This window comes from Saccopteryx leptura, chromosome 5, assembly GCF_036850995.1.
Source record: "Saccopteryx leptura isolate mSacLep1 chromosome 5, mSacLep1_pri_phased_curated, whole genome shotgun sequence".
NCBI classification, from domain to species: Eukaryota; Metazoa; Chordata; class Mammalia; order Chiroptera; family Emballonuridae; genus Saccopteryx; species Saccopteryx leptura.
The window spans coordinates 174,550,742-174,570,904 of record NC_089507.1 but is presented as its reverse complement, the minus strand read 5'-3'; the positions used below and the strand labels follow the sequence as shown (position 1 = coordinate 174,570,904).

General features: G+C 44.4%; 2 protein-coding genes across 2 annotated transcripts; one reads left to right on the top strand and one right to left on the bottom strand.

Annotated features, from left to right (window-relative positions):
* The first annotated feature begins 5,022 nt into the window (after positions 1–5,022).
* Positions 5,023–14,727, top strand: CSTL1 (cystatin like 1). The gene is made up of 3 exons (XM_066385312.1): positions 5,023–5,336; positions 12,879–12,992; positions 13,713–14,727. The coding sequence occupies exons 1-3, from the start codon at positions 5,118–5,120 to the stop codon at positions 13,794–13,796; spliced, it is 417 nt and encodes a 138-aa protein (XP_066241409.1). The 5' UTR covers positions 5,023–5,117; the 3' UTR covers positions 13,797–14,727.
* Positions 14,686–18,119, bottom strand: CST11 (cystatin 11). Its single transcript, XM_066385314.1, has 4 exons — positions 17,895–18,119; positions 17,189–17,293; positions 14,931–15,524; positions 14,686–14,743 (listed from the first exon to the last, which is right to left on the bottom strand). The coding sequence occupies exons 1-3, from the start codon at positions 18,117–18,119 to the stop codon at positions 15,441–15,443; spliced, it is 414 nt and encodes a 137-aa protein (XP_066241411.1). The 3' UTR covers positions 14,686–14,743; positions 14,931–15,440.
* Positions 18,120–20,163: the final 2,044 nt, after the last annotated feature.

The following is a 20,163-nucleotide window of genomic DNA, read 5'->3' as shown; positions in this document are numbered from 1 at the left end:
CCAGTCCATGGCCGTAACCAGGCAACATATTTCCCTATGATTTCATATAAATAAATAGTTTCTCTATTTCCTCTTTTTCTGTAGACATGACCAAGCCTTGGATAGAGTCAGGGTGTCTAGCTCCCTGTTGTTTCATGGACATAACCAAGTGTCTATTTCCCCCCTTTTTGATGGAAATGTCCAGAGACCCAACTTTCCCCAAATTCCATGGACATGACCGGGCTTCCTGTTAACCCTTATTAAGTGGATGTAATGAGGTCCCCTATTTTTATCTTATTTCCTGGATTTAACCAGGACATATGTTTCCCCTATTCCATAAACATGTTCATGTCTCCAATTTTCTTCTTATTCCTGGACATCCAGGGCTTCTATTTTCCCTTTATTCCACACAAACAATCAAGCCTTACACTTTCCCCTAGTCTATGGACATCATTACTTAATGTTTTTCTTCTGTGTATGGACACAGACAGTCCCTATCTCCCCTCATTCATGTACACAGTTAGGGCTTTTCTCAGGTTCCATGGGTAGAGCCAGGGCCCCGTTTCTGCTTATTGCACGGACATAGCCATGGCCTCTGTTTTACTCCTCTTTCAGGGATATAATGAGATTATTTTCCTTTAATTCTATGGTCGTGACAAGGACACTCTGTTTTTCTCTTATTCTATGGACATCACCAGGTCTCCTACTGTTCTCTTGCTATCTGGACACCAGCTCCCTGTTTTCTCCTCGTTCCATGGAAATGATCAGGCCCAATCTTTTTCTTGTCCATTGATTGTATCAGGCTTCATATTTTTCTCTTAATTTATGGACATAGCCAGACCCCTTATTTTTACCGTACTCTCTGAATCCTTAGGTCCCCTTATTTTATGGGCATTAAATGTCTGGCTTCACTTGCAGCTTATTCCACGGGTATAACCAGGCCAGTTATTTCCTCTTTATTCCATGGTCTCAGCCAAGCTCCTCATTCCTCCTGACACCATGAACAGTGCTAGAATCTGATTGTCTCCTCACTCCATGGACATGACCAGCCTCCTATTTTCTACTTACTATGTGGACATGACCCAAATCCTTATGTCCCCCTTACTCTATGAAAACAATCTGTCCTATATTTCCCCTTTGATTCCTGGATATTACAAGCTCCTTATTTTTTACTTATTCCATGGACATGACCAGGACTCCTATATATTTTCCCCTTAGTGCATGAACATGTCCATTTTATTCTTATTGCTGGATGTAACTGGACCCCTATTTTTCTTTTCCCACAGACATGACCAGGACACCTATGTTTCTCCTTCAGCCTAGAACTAATGAAGCCTCCTATTTTCTCTTACTCTCCTGGATGTGTCCATTCACCACCCCCCTCTTCCCCTTTTCTAGGGACAGGACCAGGGCCCCATTCTCCCCTCACTCCATGTAAATAATCGGTTCCCCTCTTTCCCCTCAGTGCATGGCTATTACCATGTCCCATTTGTTTCCATCATCTCCCATGACTATAACCAGGTGCCCTATTTCCTTATTACATGGACTAGATCAACCCCTCTGCTTTCTTCTTAGTCCTTAGAAAGAATTGGCCTTCTTATTTCCCCCCAATCCTTAGTATGGTAGACTAAATAATGACTCTCCACAAAGTATATGGCAGAGAAGGATTTTGCAGACGTGATTAAGTTCAAGATGTTGAGATGGGCAGATCATCCTGAAATTCCCAAGTAAGTTCTAAATGTCATCCATGCAGCTTTATAACAGTAAGCCAGAGTGAGGTTTGATGCAGACAGAAGAGGAGGAGGCCATAGTTTTAAGCCTAGTTCACATTCACAGGCACTAGGGGTTAGGACTTGGGTATATATTTTTGGGAAATACAAGTCAACTCGGTAAATGTCCATGGAATAAGAAGAAAATAGAAAGCACAGTGCATCCATGTGTTTTCACTTTCTATAGTTACTATGACAAATTACAAAATCTTGGCAACTTAAAACAACAGAAATTTTTTTTTACAGAAACAGAGATTGGAGTGATGTGGCCATAAGCCAAGAAATGTCAGCAGACAGGGAAGCTGGAAGAGGCAAGAAGCAGATTCTCCCAGAGACCCTCTGGAAGGAGTGCAGCCATGCTGCCACCCCGATCTTGGTCCAGTGAAAGTGACTTTGGATGTCTAGCTTCCACAACTATGAGAAAATAAATTTCTGTTGTTTTAAGTTGCCAAGATTTTGTAATTTGTCATAGTAACTATAGAAAGTGAATACACATGGATGCACTGTGCTTTCTATTTTCTTCTTATTCCATGGACATTTACTGAGTTGACTTGTATTTCCCAAAAATATATACCCAAGTCCTAACCCCTAGTGCCTGTGAATGTGAACTAGGCTTAAATCTAATGACTCAGGTTCTTATGAGAGAAAAGATAGAAAGATTTGAGACAAGTAGACATGGGGGTTGGGTTGGGAAGGCCATGCAAAGACAGAGGCAGAGACTGGAGTTCATGCTGCTACCAGCCAAAAGATATCAGGAATGATATGATAAAACCTCATTTTTGGTCTTATTTCCAGATTCTCTATTTTGCCTTTATTTCAAAGAAATTACCAGGGACCCACTTTTCTCCCACTTTATGGACATAGCCAAGGCTCACATTTCCTAAGCAGATTTATGTTTGATGCACTATGTTCATGGGTTTTCTAACATGGCCCACTGAATGTTACTTTTCCTTCCTCATGTCCACAGTCTGACAGGCATTTCTCAGGTTTCCAGGGCAGGCTGAGCTTGTGCAGGCCTATGCATTCTCGCATATTGCTCAGAATCCTTGTCTATTCACTTTATGATGAGACTCCTGTAGCTCAGGCAAGACAGATTTCAAAGCTGTCACCCCCATTGGCTGGACAAGTCCTACAAGACAGGCTTGCATGTCGGGAAGGATGGATGTTATGACTGCTCCCAGCAGGATTTTCACATTGAGGGCGGCCTGGATTCTGGAAAAGGTGGGGCCAGACAGAACACAGGCTTTAGTGTGTAAGTTCTAAGTTGCAGAAGAATCGTGCAAAAGATGTTCTTGGCACCTGACGCGGGAACAGATTCTTTGCCTATATTTTTTTAGTTTCTGCCACAGTCCAAGATTAGTAGTTTATTTTTATTCTCATTATAGATGAAGAAATTGAGGCTCTTGGGGAGATTTCTAACTATCTCAGAGTTACCCAACAAAAGATCGGAACCTGGACAATTGGACTGCAAGGCCCATGCTTTCCCTACTGTCGCATACTGCTTCTCACAGATCAGTGTCTTATTTATTTTTTTAACCTTTTAATCTTTGTTTTGAAATAATTTCAGACATATAAACAGGTTTGAAAAATAGCATAAATGTTTTCATATGCCTTTCACTTCAAATGTTAACATTTTACATAATTATAGTGCAATGGTGAAAACTAGGAAGTTGATATTTATACAATACTATTAACTAATCTGCCGACTCTATTCACATTGTGTCAATTATCTCGTTAATGTTCTTTTTCTGAAGCAAAACCCCATTTAGTGTTCCAACTTAATGAGTGCTTTAAAGATAGGGACCTCCTGCAGGCTTTTACAGTGTAGACGATGGGGTTCAGGATATGTTATCCCAAAATATAGCACCTTGGCATATTGAGTATCCTAAACTGAAGAAGTTAGAGAAAATAGCAGAAGCAGAAAGGACACCCTACTCTTTTGAAAGCAGGAGATAAGTCTCCCTGTGAAAAGTGCCCTCCCAGTACCAGAAGGAAGGGAAACATCTTTATCACCATTTCAGATGGGAAATTTATGGCCACGGAGGCTGTATAAACAAACCTGTGATTTCTTTTACTACACTTAGCCCAAACGTCTTTGCCTTGTTGGCTCTTTACAAATTTGTTTCTTTGTGTAGACAAACTTCCTGCTCTGATCACTTCTTTGAGTTGCCATTTTCTTGTGAGGTATCCCATGTACATGTAAAAATTCAATAAAATGTGTATTTTTCTCCTGTTACTCTGCTTTATGTTAGTTTAATTCTTAGGCCAAACCAGAGACCCAAAGAAAGTACAGGAGGAATTTCTCCTTAAACAGGCAACATTCAACCCTTCAGGGGTCTGTGTGATCAACTTCCTTTAAAAAAATTTTTTTTTAAATTTTAAATTACAGTTGATATACAATATTATATTAGATTCAGGTGTACAACATAGTTATTTGACATTTATATAACTTATAAAGTGATCAACCCAATAAGTATAGTGCTAACCTGACACCATACATAGTTATTTCAGTATTATTGATTATATTCCCAATGCTGTACTTACATCCTCGTAACTATTTTATAACTGACAATTTTTATAATTTAATCCTTCCTCCTTTTTCTTCCATCTCCCCAACCTCCCTCCCACATGGCAACCATCAAAACTGCATGATTAACTTCTGAATGGGTAAGGCTTACAGTGTATTCTTCCCTCTCAGGGAGGTTAGGATTACCTCACAAAGCTCTGCTAGGGTCATACTAAGAAAGCTAGGGCTGGTGCCAGGGCCTGCAGGCACAGTGAGGTCCAGCAGGCAGAAATCTGGTCAGTAGGTGGCAGGTGAGTGAAGAGAACCTCTAGAGAAGCATAGGAAATAGTTGAAGGCTAGGTAAGATAGTAAAGCCCAAGGTAGGTAAATAGAATGTACCTGCCCTTGATCCATACCCCTGGTTCCTTACATCACAGTTCCAATATCATGTTTTCTGTAAACCTTTCTCTTTTCCCATAACTGGTGCTCCTCTGTCCAACATACCAGGTCTCTGCAGAGCAAAGGTCTCTTTTGGGGGCTTTCTTCTTTTGTAGGTATAAAGGCAGGGAGAGGGTCTTGCTCATTTTGGCAAGTGTTTAGATATGACACCTGTCTGAATCACCAAAGAACTGAATGGGTGTGGAAAATGACCTGACCTGAGAGCGAGATTTCTTTGGCTGGTCCTTCAGTCAAATTGTGGGCAGGGCCTTGAAAGGAAGGGGTTGAAATCTCAGCCTCTGTTTGAACGCAGGCAGCAGTCTCCAGCAAAGCAACGTTGGCAAGCCCTGTCAAGAAACAGGAGTGAGACTGAATCTGTCACCTCCCACCCTGGAAGTGGATAGGAGGTTTCTGATGCTGCAGAGATGGGAGTGAACTGCTGGAGAAACCCTCTGCTGTTGCTGGCTGTTCTGGTCCTGGCGGCTAAATTGGGTTGCTTTCAAAGGTGGGGCGGCTTTCTGGAGAAGCCCACAAGCAAGAGAAACATGAATTCAATGCTTAAGTTCTTCACTGAAAACTACAACAATGGGAGCAATGACACCTACTTATTTCGAGTAGACAAGCTACTTCAAAGTTATGTGCAGGTTTGTGCCTCAGTTTCTCTGGATATGGGCAGTGACCCCATTCTTGCTCATTTGGACATGTGGAGATGTGATGTGGCTCCCAGGGAGAACCAGGCAATACTTTCACCATGTGGAGCGGGATGTTATCACTTGGAGTGGGCAAGCTTTAGAGTGGTTCAGACCACAGAGTTGACTTAGCCATGCTTCCAAAATGCTATGGTAGTCTAAGGACTAGAGTGAACTCAAATCTGTTACTCTTAGTCTAAAGCAAAAATGTTCCCTGAGATCCTCAACTGTTTTCCCCTGGGAAGAATTGCTTTCATTCTGAAATGAGGTTCTACCAGAGTGAAAGGAAATGGGGATGATTTTGTTTCCTTTTCTTTTAAATTATAGTTAATATACAATATTATATTAGTTTCAGGTATAGAATCTTGTAATTAGACATTTATATAACTTTACAAAGTGATCTCCCTGATAAATCTAGTACTTATCTGACACTATACATAGTTTTTACAATACTATTGACTACATTCCCTGTGCTGACTATTCTGTAACTACCAATTTGTACTTCTTAATCCCTTCACCCATTGCCCCATCCCTCTCTCATCTGGCAATCATCACAATGATCTCTGTATCTGAGTCTGTTTCTGTTCTGCTTGTTTGGTTATTTTGTTGTTTATATTCCATGTATAACTGAAATCATCTGAAATTTGTCTTTCTGAGTCTAACTTATTTCACTAAGCACAACACCCTCTAGGTCCATCCATGTTGTTTCAGATGGCAATATTTAATTCCTTTTTATGACTGAATCATGTACATTGTATACATGCACCACTTCTTTTTTTATCTATTTATCTATTAATGGAGACTTAAGTTGCTTCCATATCTTATCTATTTTAAATAATGCTGTAATAAGTATATGAATGTATATGTCTTTTTGACTTAGTGTTTTGGGTTCCTTTGGATAAATACCCAGAAGTAGAGCTGCTGGGTCCTTCTTTATCTTTTGTTATAGCCTTTTTTTTAAAGTTTATTTTGTTTGATGTAAGTATTGTTACTCTGTTTTTTTGTTTTGTTTTGTTTCCATTTTTATAAAGTATCTTTTCCCATCTGTTTACTTTCTGTCTGTGTGTGTCTTTTGATCTGAAGCTAGTCCCTTACATACATTCAGCATACGAAAGGGTCTTGTTCTGTTATCCAGTCAGTCACCGTATGTATGTCTTTTGATTGAAGCATTTAATCTATTTGTAGTTTAAGTAATTGTTAATAGATATGTATTTAATGCCAATTTATTATTTATATTTTTGATCATTTTTTTGGCTTTTCTTCTTGAAGAAGACCCTATAGCATTTCTTGTAATATTGGTTTGGTGATGATGAACTCCATTAGCTTTTTCTTGTCTGGGAAGCTCTTTATCTTCAATTTCAAATTACAGCTTTGTTGGGTAGAGTAATATTGGTTGTAGTTCCTTGCTTTTTCTTTGAATATTTCCTGCCAATCCCTTCTGGCCTGCAAAGCTTCTGTTGAGAAATCAGCTGATGGGAGTAATCTTATGAGAGTTCCCTTATAGGTAACTAACTGCTTTACTCTTGTTGCTTTTAAGATTCTTTGTCTTTAACCTCTGACATTTTTATTATGATGTGTCATGGTGTGGGCCTCTTTGGATTCATCTGCTTTAGGACTCTTTATGCTTCTTGGGCTTGCATGTCCATTTTCTTCACCAGGTTAGAGAAGTTTTCCATCATTCAAATAGGTTTTCAAATTCTTGCTTTCTCTCTTCTCCTCCTGGCACCCCTATGGTACTAATTTTGGTGTGCTTGAAGTTGTCGTAGAGGCTCCTTACATGATACTCATTTTTTGGATTTTTTTTTGTTTTTGCTCTTCTGATGGGGAGTTTTCTACTTCCTATCTTCCAAGTTGCTGATTTAATATTCTGCTTCATCTGCTCTATTATTGATTCACTGTAAATTATTCATTTCATTTCATGTATCCTTCATTTCTGACTGTTTTTTTTTTTTAATGGTCTTCCTATCTTTTTTGTTGGAGTTCTCACTATACTGTTGGAGTTCTCACTAAATTCTTTGAGCATCCTTATAACCAATGTTTTGAACTCTACCTGGTAGGCTTGCTTGCCTCTGTTCCAGTAAGTTATTTTTTCTGGAGTTTTGTTCTTTTATTTGATTTGGAACCTGCTTCTTTGTCTCCTCATTTTGGCTGATTCCCTGTGTTTGTTTCTATGTATTAGTTAGAGCTGCCACATATCTCAGACATGGTAGTGTAGTCTTGTGTAGTTGGTATCCTGTAGGACCCAGTGGCATAGCCTCCCTGGTCACCTGAGCTGGGTGCTCTAAATATGCTCCCTTTGTGGGCTGTGTGCACTGTCCTGTTGTAGTTGAGCCTTGATTGCTGTTGGCATGTGACTGGGAGGGATTGATCCCCAGCCAGTAGCCTACAAGGACTGGCTATGACTACAGTGGAGAAGCTGCTGTGCAATGGTCTATGCTACAGAGCAGGGCTTTCTCCAGTGAAGCGTGGCATCTGCTGAGTCTACCCCTTGAGTGTGTCATTCATGGAGGTCTTTGGATTGTAATCCAGCATCGTCTGAAGCTGTCTACCAGGTGCACTGTCTCTGGAGTCTCCCAGGACATGTAAGGTCAGCCACCATCTGTGCCCCTCCTAGGGCACAGAGTGACCTGCAGATGGCTGCTACTTGTCCTACTTTTAGGATTCCCTTTTTGGCAGATTTCAAGCATTTTGAATAACATTTATTCTGTAACTTCATTGTAATTTTAATGTGGTTGTGGGAGATCTTAAGTACCACATTTACTTGTGCCATCATCTTGACCAGAATGTTTTTATTTTCTTTAACAACCTCATTTGCCAAAATATAAATGTTCTCTGTAGGTTCCTGCCAACAATAATATTTTAATGTCCAGGGTTATAAAATCTAAGTCTCAACTTTCTAGCTGCATGCTACTGGAATTATGCAGAGGGCTTTTTTGGATGTGTGTGTGTGTGTGTGTGTGTGTGTGTGTGTGTGAGAGAGAGAGAGAGAGAGAGAGAGAGAGAGAGAGAGAGAGAGAGAGAGTGTGTGCACGCACGCTGTGGCAGGAGGAGACCAGGGGGAGTAATGGCTAGGCTTCAATAAGATCATCTCTTTTATTGTTTGTTTTGTGTATACAATTTTCTGATATCAACTGAAGGATGATAGAAAAAGGAACAGGTTTTTTTTTTTTTTTTTTTGTATTTTTCTGAAGCTGGAAACAGGGAGGCAGTCAGACAGACTCCCGCATGCGCCCGACTGGGATCCACCCGGCATGCCCACCAGGGGGCAATGCTCTGTCATGACCAGAGCCACTCTAGCACCTGGGGCAGAGGCCAAGGAGCCATCCCCAGCACCCGAGCCATCTTTGCTCCAATGGAGCCTCGGCTGCGGGAGGGGAAGAGAGAGACAGAGAGGAAGGAGAGGGGGAGGGGTGGAGAAGCAGATGGGCACCTCTCCTGTGTGCCCTGGCCGGGAATCGAACCTGGGACTTCAGCACGCCAGGCCAACACTAACACTGAGCCAACTGGCCAGGGCCAGGAACAGTTATTTTAAAACCATTTTTGTTTGTTCAGCCTCCCCTCAAGGTCAGATAGTAATGTTAAAAAGAAAAATTTTAGCTTCCATGGATGAAAGTCCAAAAATGCTAGCAAAAAAAGACCAGTCTTGGGCCATGAAGTTCAACCTATGAGCAAATGGCTTGGTGGAAAAAACATATATGCCCATTGTCATATATGCTCAAGCATTTTCAAAAGTCAAGTGGGAGATAGGGGGAGAAAGATGCCAACCTTCTGAAAGAATTAATGTCAGCAATAGGCAGAGTGGTGGAGAAAGTGACGCAGGGTAGCTCTGGGACAGGGGCAGAGTCCACACAAAGAACGTCCACTCCTGTGGTGAGGCTATGGGCAGCCGTCTGGAAAGTTCACGTGTAAACAAGAAGTGCAGGCTCCCGGAGTTCGGTGGTGCCTGGCTAAGATAATCGGTAGACATAGCCCCCTGAAAGTTAATCTGAAATTCCAACAGACATTGGGGGAATGTGAGCTGACCCTCTGCCATTACAGATGAACAGTTCTGTCTCTTTTCTCTCACTCTCTGACCTCTGACATTTAATTTACACATCTCTGAATTGTCTCCTTGTCAGTAAACTATGTAAATTAGGGCAGAGATAATAATGCATCTTAGTTCAGTTAACTGGATTAAGAAAAAATAACTTACCAGAACAGCAATTTTCAACCTTTTTTATTTCATGGTGCACATGAATTACTAAAATTTCGTGGCACACCAAAAAAATTATATTTTTGTCGATCTGACAAAAAAATAAGTATAATTTTGATTCATTCACACTAGAAAGTTATTGTTGTGTTGGCTGTTGTCATTTTTTAATTTGACAATCTAAAGGAAAAGAGCTCAGTTCCCCTGACTAAAAGTCAGGTATTGCACATTTTTAAAATTCTCACAGCACAGGGGTTGAAAATTGTTGGACTAGAAGAAAAGGTCTTTGATTGGAGAAGGGCAGTAGAAACAGGAAACAGAAAACATCCAGACCAGGTAGTGAAGAAGGGGTGGGCAATGTTAATGGGACACAAATGAGCTTCATGTCACAACATGTAGGCCGCAGCGTGCTCTTTCTCAGTAAACCACACTTGCCACAAAATGGTAACTCAAGGCCAAGAACATTGAGGCGACTTGGCCACAAGGGGGCAGCCATTGACCAAAGTTCTTGTGGAAGTTGGTTTGTTCTCTGGTCTTTCCATGGGTAAATCCGGCTATCCTAGGAGGCCTGTCTTGTGGCATCAATCCATTGTCATTAACAGTTACCTCTGAAAGACTTGTTTGTGAGCAAACTTCTCATGTCATTCAAACTGATGAGTTGACAGAGAGAATACACCCCTTGGTAGCTGGGTGATCTGAGGCATGGATCCTGGGCATCCCCACACCTGTTACTGCATGATTGTGTTTGTCTTACTGCCTCCCAGAGGGATACAGGAGATGGGCACCTTCTGAGTTTGACATGCAGATCACCCTAATCGTGGGATCTTTTTTTTTTCATTTTTCTGAAGCTGGAAACGGGGAGAGACAGTCAGACAGACTCCCGCATGCGCCCGTCCGGGATCCACCCGGCACGCCCACCAGGGGGCGACGCTCTGCCCACCAGGGGGCGATGCTCTGCCCATCCTGGGCGTCGCCATGTTGCGACCAGAGCCACTCTAGCACCTGAGGCAGAGGCCACAGAGCCATCCCCAGCGCCCGGGCCATCTTTGCTCCAATGGAGCCTTGGCTGCGGGAGGGGAAGAGAGAGACAGAGAGGAAAGTGCGGCGGAGGGGTGGAGAATTAATGGGCGCTTCTCCTATGTGCCCTGGCCGGGAATCGAACCCGGGTCCTCCGCACGCTAGGCCGACGCTCTACCGCTGAGCCAACCGGCCAGGGCCTAATCGTGGGATCTTGGTCAAATGCCATCCATACTTTGCAGGCCTCAGTTTCCTTGCCTGTAATGTAGGCAGGATAAGAGTGAAGCAGCACTTATAAAAACATTTATACTACTACGATTATTCTTAGTGCTATTTAACAGTCAAGTCTAATAATGAATAATAATATATTACATTTACTGGAATGTTAGTTAAACTTATGGTCAGTGTTTTTGTTTCCTTATATGTACAGAATGTGCTGGAGGTCAATGTGACAGTGCTTGGCACTAGCCCTATGAGATGCTAAAGCCTGGATGAAACTGTTCCTTGAAAAAGAGCTCAGGAGCCTTGCATCCTAAAGTTATTCCATTGGATGTTGGATGTAGGGCCCAGGGTGGTGGTACTGCCCTCAGGCCTCTTCCCCCAGCCACACTGCACACCTTGAGTTTTCCTATGGGCACTCTCTTGCCGCGAGCCAGCACAGCTAGAAATTCCAGGTCCTGAGTGGGAACTGCGTGGAATTAAGAAAATAGGCTTAGAGAAAAAAATAGATGGGATCACCTGCAATGCTGATGGCAAGAACAGAGAGCCTTTCACACCAGCTTCCTGCTTTATTTATAGGGCAAAGTGAGGTCATTAGCAAATCAAAGAGATCTCTGATCACATTTCCAAGGCAACCCAAGAATTCTCCCAAGTGCAGAAAACCCCCACCATACAGAACATCTGAACTTCACAAGACAAAGGATAAAAGAAACTTGCTTCCAGTCTTTCTGAGGAATATGGGGTATAGGATGAGTATAAACAATCCAGCACCATAGCAAAATAGCCTTTAGCAACTTCACAGAACAAGTGAGGTGGGGAGTTGGGCAGACTGTCAGCTTACTGCCAGTTCCCCACACCTCTGTCCCCCAAAAATCTAAACCGCAAAGACCCTGTTGGCTTCCAGTCCCCAACACTCTCTGCCCTGGGGCAGTGTGCACACTCTTCCTCTGTCACCTCTCCGGAGAGCATAAGCTTTTTTATGTGGTTTGGCCACTGCATTTGGACAAGGCATTAAAAACTTCTAGGAGCTTCTCTCTTCACCAGGCAGAACTCTCTAGTCCACATAGTTATTGGGAAATCCAGTCCATTTTCCAACACAAAGCATTTGTTAGTTTCACTTCTGGGTGTGGACTTACCTGCCACCAAAGGCTTTTCCAGTCTTTTGCCCTCATGTCTCTCGCATTTGAACTCGAGTACAAGAAGACTAATCACAACAGCAGGGAATGGCTCTGGTGTGTGTTCTCCATGGTTTGCCAATTGGCACTATTTCTCCCACTTTCTAGATGCAGAAACTGAGACTGAGACAGGTGGAAGGACTTGTCGAGGGTGATAGAGTTGGCTGAGCTTGGATACTTTTCTTCTGTTTTCAGTTCTGACACTATACCTACTTCACTGCTGCTCCAGAGTAATGTTTCCAACACTTGCCAAAACATTTGATAATTCATGATCATTTAGTTACTTTGAAGTGCATTTTGTGCATTCAGTGAAATGCATGCTTCTCTTAACCTTGTAACAACTCCTTGAACAGGCATAATTATTATCTATGCTCTGTGAGGAAAACAAGGCTGCTAGGCACTTACTCAAGGTCGCACGCTCCAAATCAGTTCAATTTCTAAGCTTATGTTTGGAGCTGTGTTGCTGACTGCCCCCCATCAGGTTGGCTGGGAGAAGAGCAGGGAGGGAGGCTGAAGGGACTGGAAGATGTGCGGCTGGCTCTGTGCTTCTGAGGACCATGTGTACAGACCTGGGGGTGCTGCCAGGCAGCCAAGATCTGTGTGTTACCTCCCTTGTCTGAGTAAGCAAGGGGGACAGGTGAGATCCATCTGTGGTTGCAGCAGAGGAGCCAGTGCAGAGCAAGGGGACGGGTTGGGCAGGTGCGGGGCACAGACTAGAGGCCTTGGTGCCACTGGGTATCCTCAAGCTGGAGGGAGAAGAGGGAGCCATGTGTTGGTGGATGCACCAGACATGGGGACTGTGGCTCCTGGGCTTCACGCTCCATCCCTGCCTTTCAGGGGAGAGCCAGAAACTGGATGCTTTGAGTCAAAACTAACATTGCTATTGTTTTCTGGTAGCTGACAACGGGAGTGGAGTATCTGGTCACCTTGAAGATGAGCCGGACCAAGTGCAAGAAGAACAGCGCAAAAAGTCATTCATGCCCCATTCAAAGTGAAAAGGAGTTAAAAAAGGTGTGTGGTGGCAGTCATCTGAGAAGGAATTCCTAATCAAAAGGGAGAATGATAAAAAATTTAAAAGTTAACAAAAACTGAACATCGGTAGCTTTTCCAGCTGTGTGGGGTGGGGCAGAGTGGGAGCACAGCCCCGGAATGCCGACACTATCAGAGGTGCTGAGGGCAGGAGGAAGGCTGTCTCACTGGGCAGTCCCCACACCCTGGGGTGGGCACAGGCTTGGTAACAGGCCTCAGGCCTCCTGGCTCACTCCTGGCCTCACGGGAAGCAGCATATTCTTTCCTTGGGGACTTTCTCCTGGTCTCGGCCTGTATTCTCCAGGTCCCTGAAAATTGTCCAGCTGCCTTTTTGTCTTTCAGAGTCTGCCCACCCTTTTCCTGGTGGCACCACCTGCTGGCAAATGTGAGGGTTCCCCTGCGCCTGGGTGAGGAGCAGGAGGACTGGGATTGACGAGGGCTCTTTGGCCGTGCCTGTTCCAGGTCCCAAGTAGCTGCACAAGGGGTGCTCATGGTGACATTTTTATTCTAGGCCTAGCCCCCCCTGTCCCCCCAGCAGATGACTGTGAGCAGGCTCTCCCCACCCACGTGGTCGGTGTGCAGCCTGAGTGTTGGTTCTATACTCCCTGGTGTTTAGTGTTCCTAAACTCCAGGAAACAGGAGCCTTTGTCTGCCTTTGAAAGTATTTCCCTGAAAGCTAATTGTGTCTTTCTCTTTCCACAGAGCTTCATTTGTGAATTTTGGGTGTACACTGTGCCCTGGATGGACCATTACCAACTTTGGAACAACTCCTGTCTGCAGGCCTAATTGAGTTTGTGCAAAGATCCTTGATGAAACCTTAGGTGGCCGTGCGGACATTTTCTGTTACGGACTCTGGTCTGCATCGCCCTCGGCAGGGTCTCACTACACACACACTCACACACATCCACACTCCCACACTCGCACAGAAGCGTACACAAATGCATATTTATACCCACACTCATTCATACATGTACACACACATGTACCAACTCACACACTCACACAGCACACATACACTTTCATAGAAACCCAAATATGCATTCGCACACTCACTCATGTACATACTCAGTGGTCATCAGGAGGCTGGTTTAATTTGAGCAGATGGTTGTTAAGTCTTTGGGGGAAATCTCATAATTTTTTTCTACTTCAGCCCATATCTCTGAGGCCTTTCATTATTTAGGCACATTATTCTGACTCTGGCTTGAGCTTGGGGGAGCTCTGTTTTTTCCCCATACACATACAACTCTGTGACTGACACATATCTTTTTGAGTGTCCACGGTCCCCAAGACAAAACGCCTAGGAAGAGTGATTCACTAGAAGGATTTCCAGGACTCGGCATAGAGTCATATTCATGGCTGTGATTGATTGCAGTGAAAGGACACAACAAAATCAGGAAAGGGAGGAAGTAGAGTGGAGAAATGAGCCTGGTGACTTTGTTTAAAATCCTGAATCATGCTGTCGGCTGGGTGATGCTGTTTCTCCACTGCTAACATGCCATCCATGGAAGAAGAGCCCCTCAGTATAGCACTGCTAGCTGCTCTGTCTTCAATCATTTCTCTCCTGGTCTGTCTTGTCTATTTGGGAAGAAAAACTAGGCAGTGTAGCCCAGGTCCTGCTCCTTCCTGCTGGGCGCATACATTTTCCTTGGCAACTCCAGGAGCAGAATCTCTTGTGAAGAGATTGTTGCTGATGCTGGGGGCATTAGTCTAATTCTAGAGTGTTAGAAAGTGTTCTTGCCTATAAAAATAGGGCACAGCCTGACCTGTGGTGGCACAGTGGATAAAGCGTCGACCTGGAAATGCTGAGGTCGCCGGTTCGAAACCCTGGGCTTGCCTGGTCAAGGCACATATGGGAGTTGACTCTTCCTGCTCCTCCCTCCCTTCTGTCTCTCCTCTGTCTCTCCCTCTCATCTCTAAAACGAATAATAAAAAAATAGGGCACATCTCCCACTGTAGTTCTTCGTGCTTTGCACTTTAAACAAGGAAGGGGATACTCTTTACTGAGCTCCTCAGAGATGCCATCATAGGGCATACTTGCCAAAATCTACTGGCTGTTCAATTACGGAACTTAAAGCTTCTTTCCTCCTCCTCCTCCTTCTTTCCTCATTTTCCATTTTGTTTTAAAATCTAAAGAATCCTACTTGATGTGAGGATGAGGTTCAAGTTCTGCTATTGTTCAGGTTATTTAGGCTAAAAGGCCAATAATTAATTATTCATGTCACCTCATTTGGACCCCCAAACTGTCCTAGCCCAAAGGATCTCCAGATTATATTTATATGAACTAAAGATTTTTTTGGGAAAAAGTGAAATTATACACATTAAGAATATTAAGAGAACAGGCAGATAAACATTTATTTTTCATACTAAGAATCATTGCCTGTAGCAGGATACTTTTCCATATAGTGACCACAGGTGTGTGCTCCAGGTTACCTACCCATCGGTGCAATTTTTTTTCAGAATTTTGTACTTTTCAAACCAGGGAACAACGAACACTGAGTAAAAGCACTCAATTTGCTAAAAACAAAACAAAAAGAAAAACAATATTTAAAAAGGATAACAAGCAAGGTGAAAATTTTAAAGGGGAAAGAATATAATACTTGTAGGTGGAGAAATCCAATTCATACATGGCTTGACTTTTATTTTGATTTTAATCACTTGACAGTATTGTAGCTGAGATCATCCCAGAAAATGCCCTTCTATTTGTAGTTAAAATTGGAGACTAGAAAAAAAAGAGTCCACTCTGCACATACTCACTGATTCTTTTTCCTCTTCAACTCGTGTATTAATGACTGCACACCTTTTCTTACTTGACCTGTACTGGCTCCATCTTTCCATCCATCCATCCATCCATCCATCCATCCATCCATCCATCCATCCATCCATCCTTTTTCCCACCTTTGGTTTGTCTATACACGCACTCACTCACCACACCCTCTCTCTTCTTCCCTTGCCCCTATTCTCTCTCAATATTTCCTCTTTATTTTTCACTTTCTTTTTTCCACATAATAAAAAATCAATAAATAAATTTTGTATATTATCATTTTTTAGTGTCATTTTGTTTTTCGGCTCTTCATTGGGAAGTCTAGGGTGGGAAACAGGGTGGTAGTAGGAGGATTAACTACATATTTACATTTCTGCTGAGATAGAAACTGGAATATTAATTCCACCAATTAAATATCACATCAATAAGATGCTCTAATTTTACTTTACTGTTATTCTCAAAGTAGTTTTTTCATAGGTTTCATGATCTTCTTCAAGAAGAACCCAAAAAGTCTATTTTGAAGAATTTTTTTGTGAAGAAAGTGTGGAGGGAGCTTTTGATAACATGTTTCTATATTGAGAACACCCAGGCCATTAAAAGCAGGGTCACTCCACAATTTCTGAGCCAGGACTTGCTGTAAGCAAATGGGGAAGCCATTAAGGTGACACTGAGAGGCTGGGTACGAATCGGACCTTCCCAGGCAGTTTGGGCGGATGCTCATCTGCTTGTAACTCAATTGTGTCAAGAGAAGTGATTTGCAGGGCCTGTAGGCTTTGAGATCCCTAAGGCTCCTGTGAATGTGGGCTCATCCTGACTGCATATGGCAGCTAGGATGGTCCCCAGCCTCTCTCGAGTGTGACAGACCTGGGCAGGAATGAAGCAGACTCAGCCACTGTTGGGGGAGGTGGCCCCTCCGCAGACCCCGTACATACAGGTTTGACTTCCCTACCTCCACCTGCTCCTACCACAGTTAAACAACGCTGAACTTCTCTCTTATCTCCTCCCCCTTTTGTCCCAATACTGCGGGATGAGAGGGATGGAGGCCTGGCCCAGTGACTGTGTGTTAATGTCAGGCTGATATTCATTACTCATCCAGGGGCGCCAGTGAGGTCCCAGGGCTGCAAAAACATGATTAATAATTAACTACTTCCCTCAACCTCAGAATGTTCCGCTGCAGCTCAGCCACTTAGGTCCCTCCTCTGAACCCTTCACATCCCCATTATTTTTCTGGCAACAAAAGAGCAGTGCTCACTCTCACCTCCGTTTTTCTGTTTTGAGAAAACAGGTGTCTGACTCTGCATTCTTTTTAGGCAAGCTTAAGAATATCCACAATACTTCTACCCCACATCATCCTAGAACCACAGGAAACACCATTCAAAAGGAGTTCTTTCTGAGTTAATGTGCTTGCACCCAGTACCTTGTAAAGCTCGCCTTCCTGGAAGGTGCAGTTTTTGGTCTCCAGCCTTTGACAGGTGGTCCGCCGCATCTCCAAGTTCACGTGATACTCCATATGGTCAGTAACCTGTGGGAAGTGAGCGGCAAGAAAACAAAAGGATATCTCCTTCTTCTCAAGAGCTTCTGTGGGTGGGAACTCTGTCCTGTGGTGCCAAGGATCAAGAACCCCATCCTGGACAGAGGGATGACTCCCATGCCTCCTTTTGTCATTTGAGGAGAATTGACTAGAAACAAGTCTGTGGGCAGAGCCATTTATTGGAGAACCCAAATTATGCCAATTACCCTCGTTCAGAGTCTGTAAACTTTGTCTATAAAGGGCCAGATCATGAACATTTAGGCTTTGAGCGACATGTGGCCTCAGTTGCGAGTACTCTACTCTGCAACTGCAGCAGGACAGTAGCCTCCCATGACGTGACACACACCATGTGGCTGGGAGCCAAAGAAATGGCTTGCAGGAGCAGCAGTGTACTGACCTCAGTGTACTGACTCCTGGTATTGGGCACCATTTAAGCAACTTAACTTCAGCCTCTCCAATGAATTTGTTTCTCCTCACACACCCACTTCACACTAAATGAGGTTGTGTCTCACATGAGTGGATCTGTCCCAGAGTGTCAGTGGTCCACTGGCAGAGAGGCACAGTGAAGAGAGGGGGAGAGGAGCCCACCAACCTGCTTCTTGACCTTCATGACTCGCACAATCCGGAAGCTGTACTTATCATCACTTTTCTTATTGAACTCATCAGTCACGAACTGCATGGTGGCTATCACATAGATTTCTGATGGAGACACTTCTCGAACACTTATAAAGGTTTTTCTCCTTACTTGGTAGGTGGGGGCCTCCAAGACCACCAGAATGACCAGTAGAAGCTGTGGGCCCTGCCAGGGTCTGGCCATTGCCTCTCAGCTGGGGAGGACTAGAAAGAGCCCTCTCCACGTCCAGCCAGGGAGCAGGTGACTGGCCTGGTCAAATTTAAGCGAGTCTGCAGTGGACACCCACAGCTCTCCTCCCCCGCTGCACTTGCAGCTGAACCTGCCTAGCGGAGGAGATGTAGCAATAGTTGGCAACCTTACTCGTTCTTCCTCTCATCCTTTTGCATCCGTTCCTGTGTCACAGACTCAGGAACACTCATGCAAACACCCGTCTCTTCTCTTTTGGGGCTGCTCTCTCAGCAACATCCCTCCCTCCCCGCTCCTCCTGCCGCCCCAGCATTACCTGGGTAGAAGCCAGGCCAGGGGCCTTATTCACTGAGCTCCCCTTGGCTAGGGCTGTGGGAGGCCTGGTGTGACAGGAAGCGATAGAGACACAGGGGACACCGGATCCCAGGGCAGTGGGGCATGAACAGTGAGTTGGGTGAACACATCTTTCCTGTGCTGTTGACCTTCCCTCTGATTTTTCTTGTCATCCCTCCCAACTTCTCTGGCTGACTAGGATACAAGTTTTCCCTGAAGCCCAAACCTTGATCTCTTCTCTGTGGTAAGAATTCTGTGTGTGTGTGTGTGTGTGTGTGTGTGTGTGTGTGTGTGTGTGTGTGACAGAGACAGAGAGAGGGACAGAAAGGGACAGACAGACAGAAAGGGAGAGAGATAAGCATCAATTCTTCATTGTAGTACCTTAGTTGTTTATTGATTGCTTTCTCATATGTGCCTTGATGGGGGGAGGGGCGGCTACAACAAACTGAGTGACCCCTTCTTTGCTCAAGCCAGTGACTTTGGGTTCAAGCTGGTGACCTGTGCTCAAACCAGATGAGCCCGCACTCAAGCTGGCGACCTTGGGGTTTCGAACTTGGGTCCTCTGTGTCCCAGTCCGATGTTCTATCCACTGCACCACTGCCTGGTCAGGCTGTGATAATAATTCTTAACTTTGGGAGGTGCATGAGCCCCCTTGGAGAAACAGAGGATGGGAGCAGGAGCTGCTTGCAGATGTAGTCACGCCATGGCTTTATTTTCACTTTCCACGGTCCCTTTGGATGGGCTTAGCCCTGCTGTTTGTCCCTGCGACCTCTCAGCTATACAGGCAGCCACAACCCATTAATTTAGATACTCTATGTGGTCAGTAACCTCTGCACATTGTCAGAGCTTCAAACCTCCTCGAGGCCTGCCCATGGGAGGGAGTGGTTGCTTCTTTTGTTTTTCTCATCGATCTACTCTGGCTACTACACCTCCCACATCTCACAACCAAGGGTTTGAGGACATTTCTGGTGCTGCAACTAGGGGAAGTAGAGGGCAGAGGGCCTGGAAATTTCCTCCTGGCTCCAGGTTCAGTGATCCACAAATTTGGTGGAACTTGAAAGCAGACGCTCTGCAGGCCCTTCCTGTCTCTCCAAGCCTCCACTGCTACCTAACCCTCCTCTCAGAACTCCTGGCAGCTATGTTACTTTTCTGACTGCTGAAAAATTTACCACCAAGGGAGGCTTAACACAGCACAGATTTATTATCTCACAGTCTGGAGATCAGAAGTCCTAAAATTAAGGTGTGGGCAGGGTGGCCGCCTCCTGCGGACTTGGGGAAGTGCCCCTTCAGGCTGCTGCACTGCGGGGCACTGCTCCCCTCTCACATCTACAAGGACGGCAATGTAGCACCAAACAATCTCTCTCTGGCTCTCCCATTCATGTTCTACCCAGCATCGCCCTCTCTGACCCCCGCTCTGATTCCCCAGTGCTGGGTCTGCATTCAGAGCTAGGGACAGTGGGGAGCAAGGGGTAGGGAGCTGGAAGACACACGGAGCTGCAGACACTGTGCATGCTTTATTGGGCGCCTCTGGCAACCAGACAGAGTACAGCAGCAGCCTGACACAGTGCGCAGGAGTTTTGTAGTAAATCACACAAAAGTGGCACCAAGCCCTGATTACAAAAAGTGGGCGTAACATTATCAGTTATATAAGGTGGGCATGCATGCATACCGTCTCAGCCTCTTTCCCTTAGTCACGCATGGCTGGATC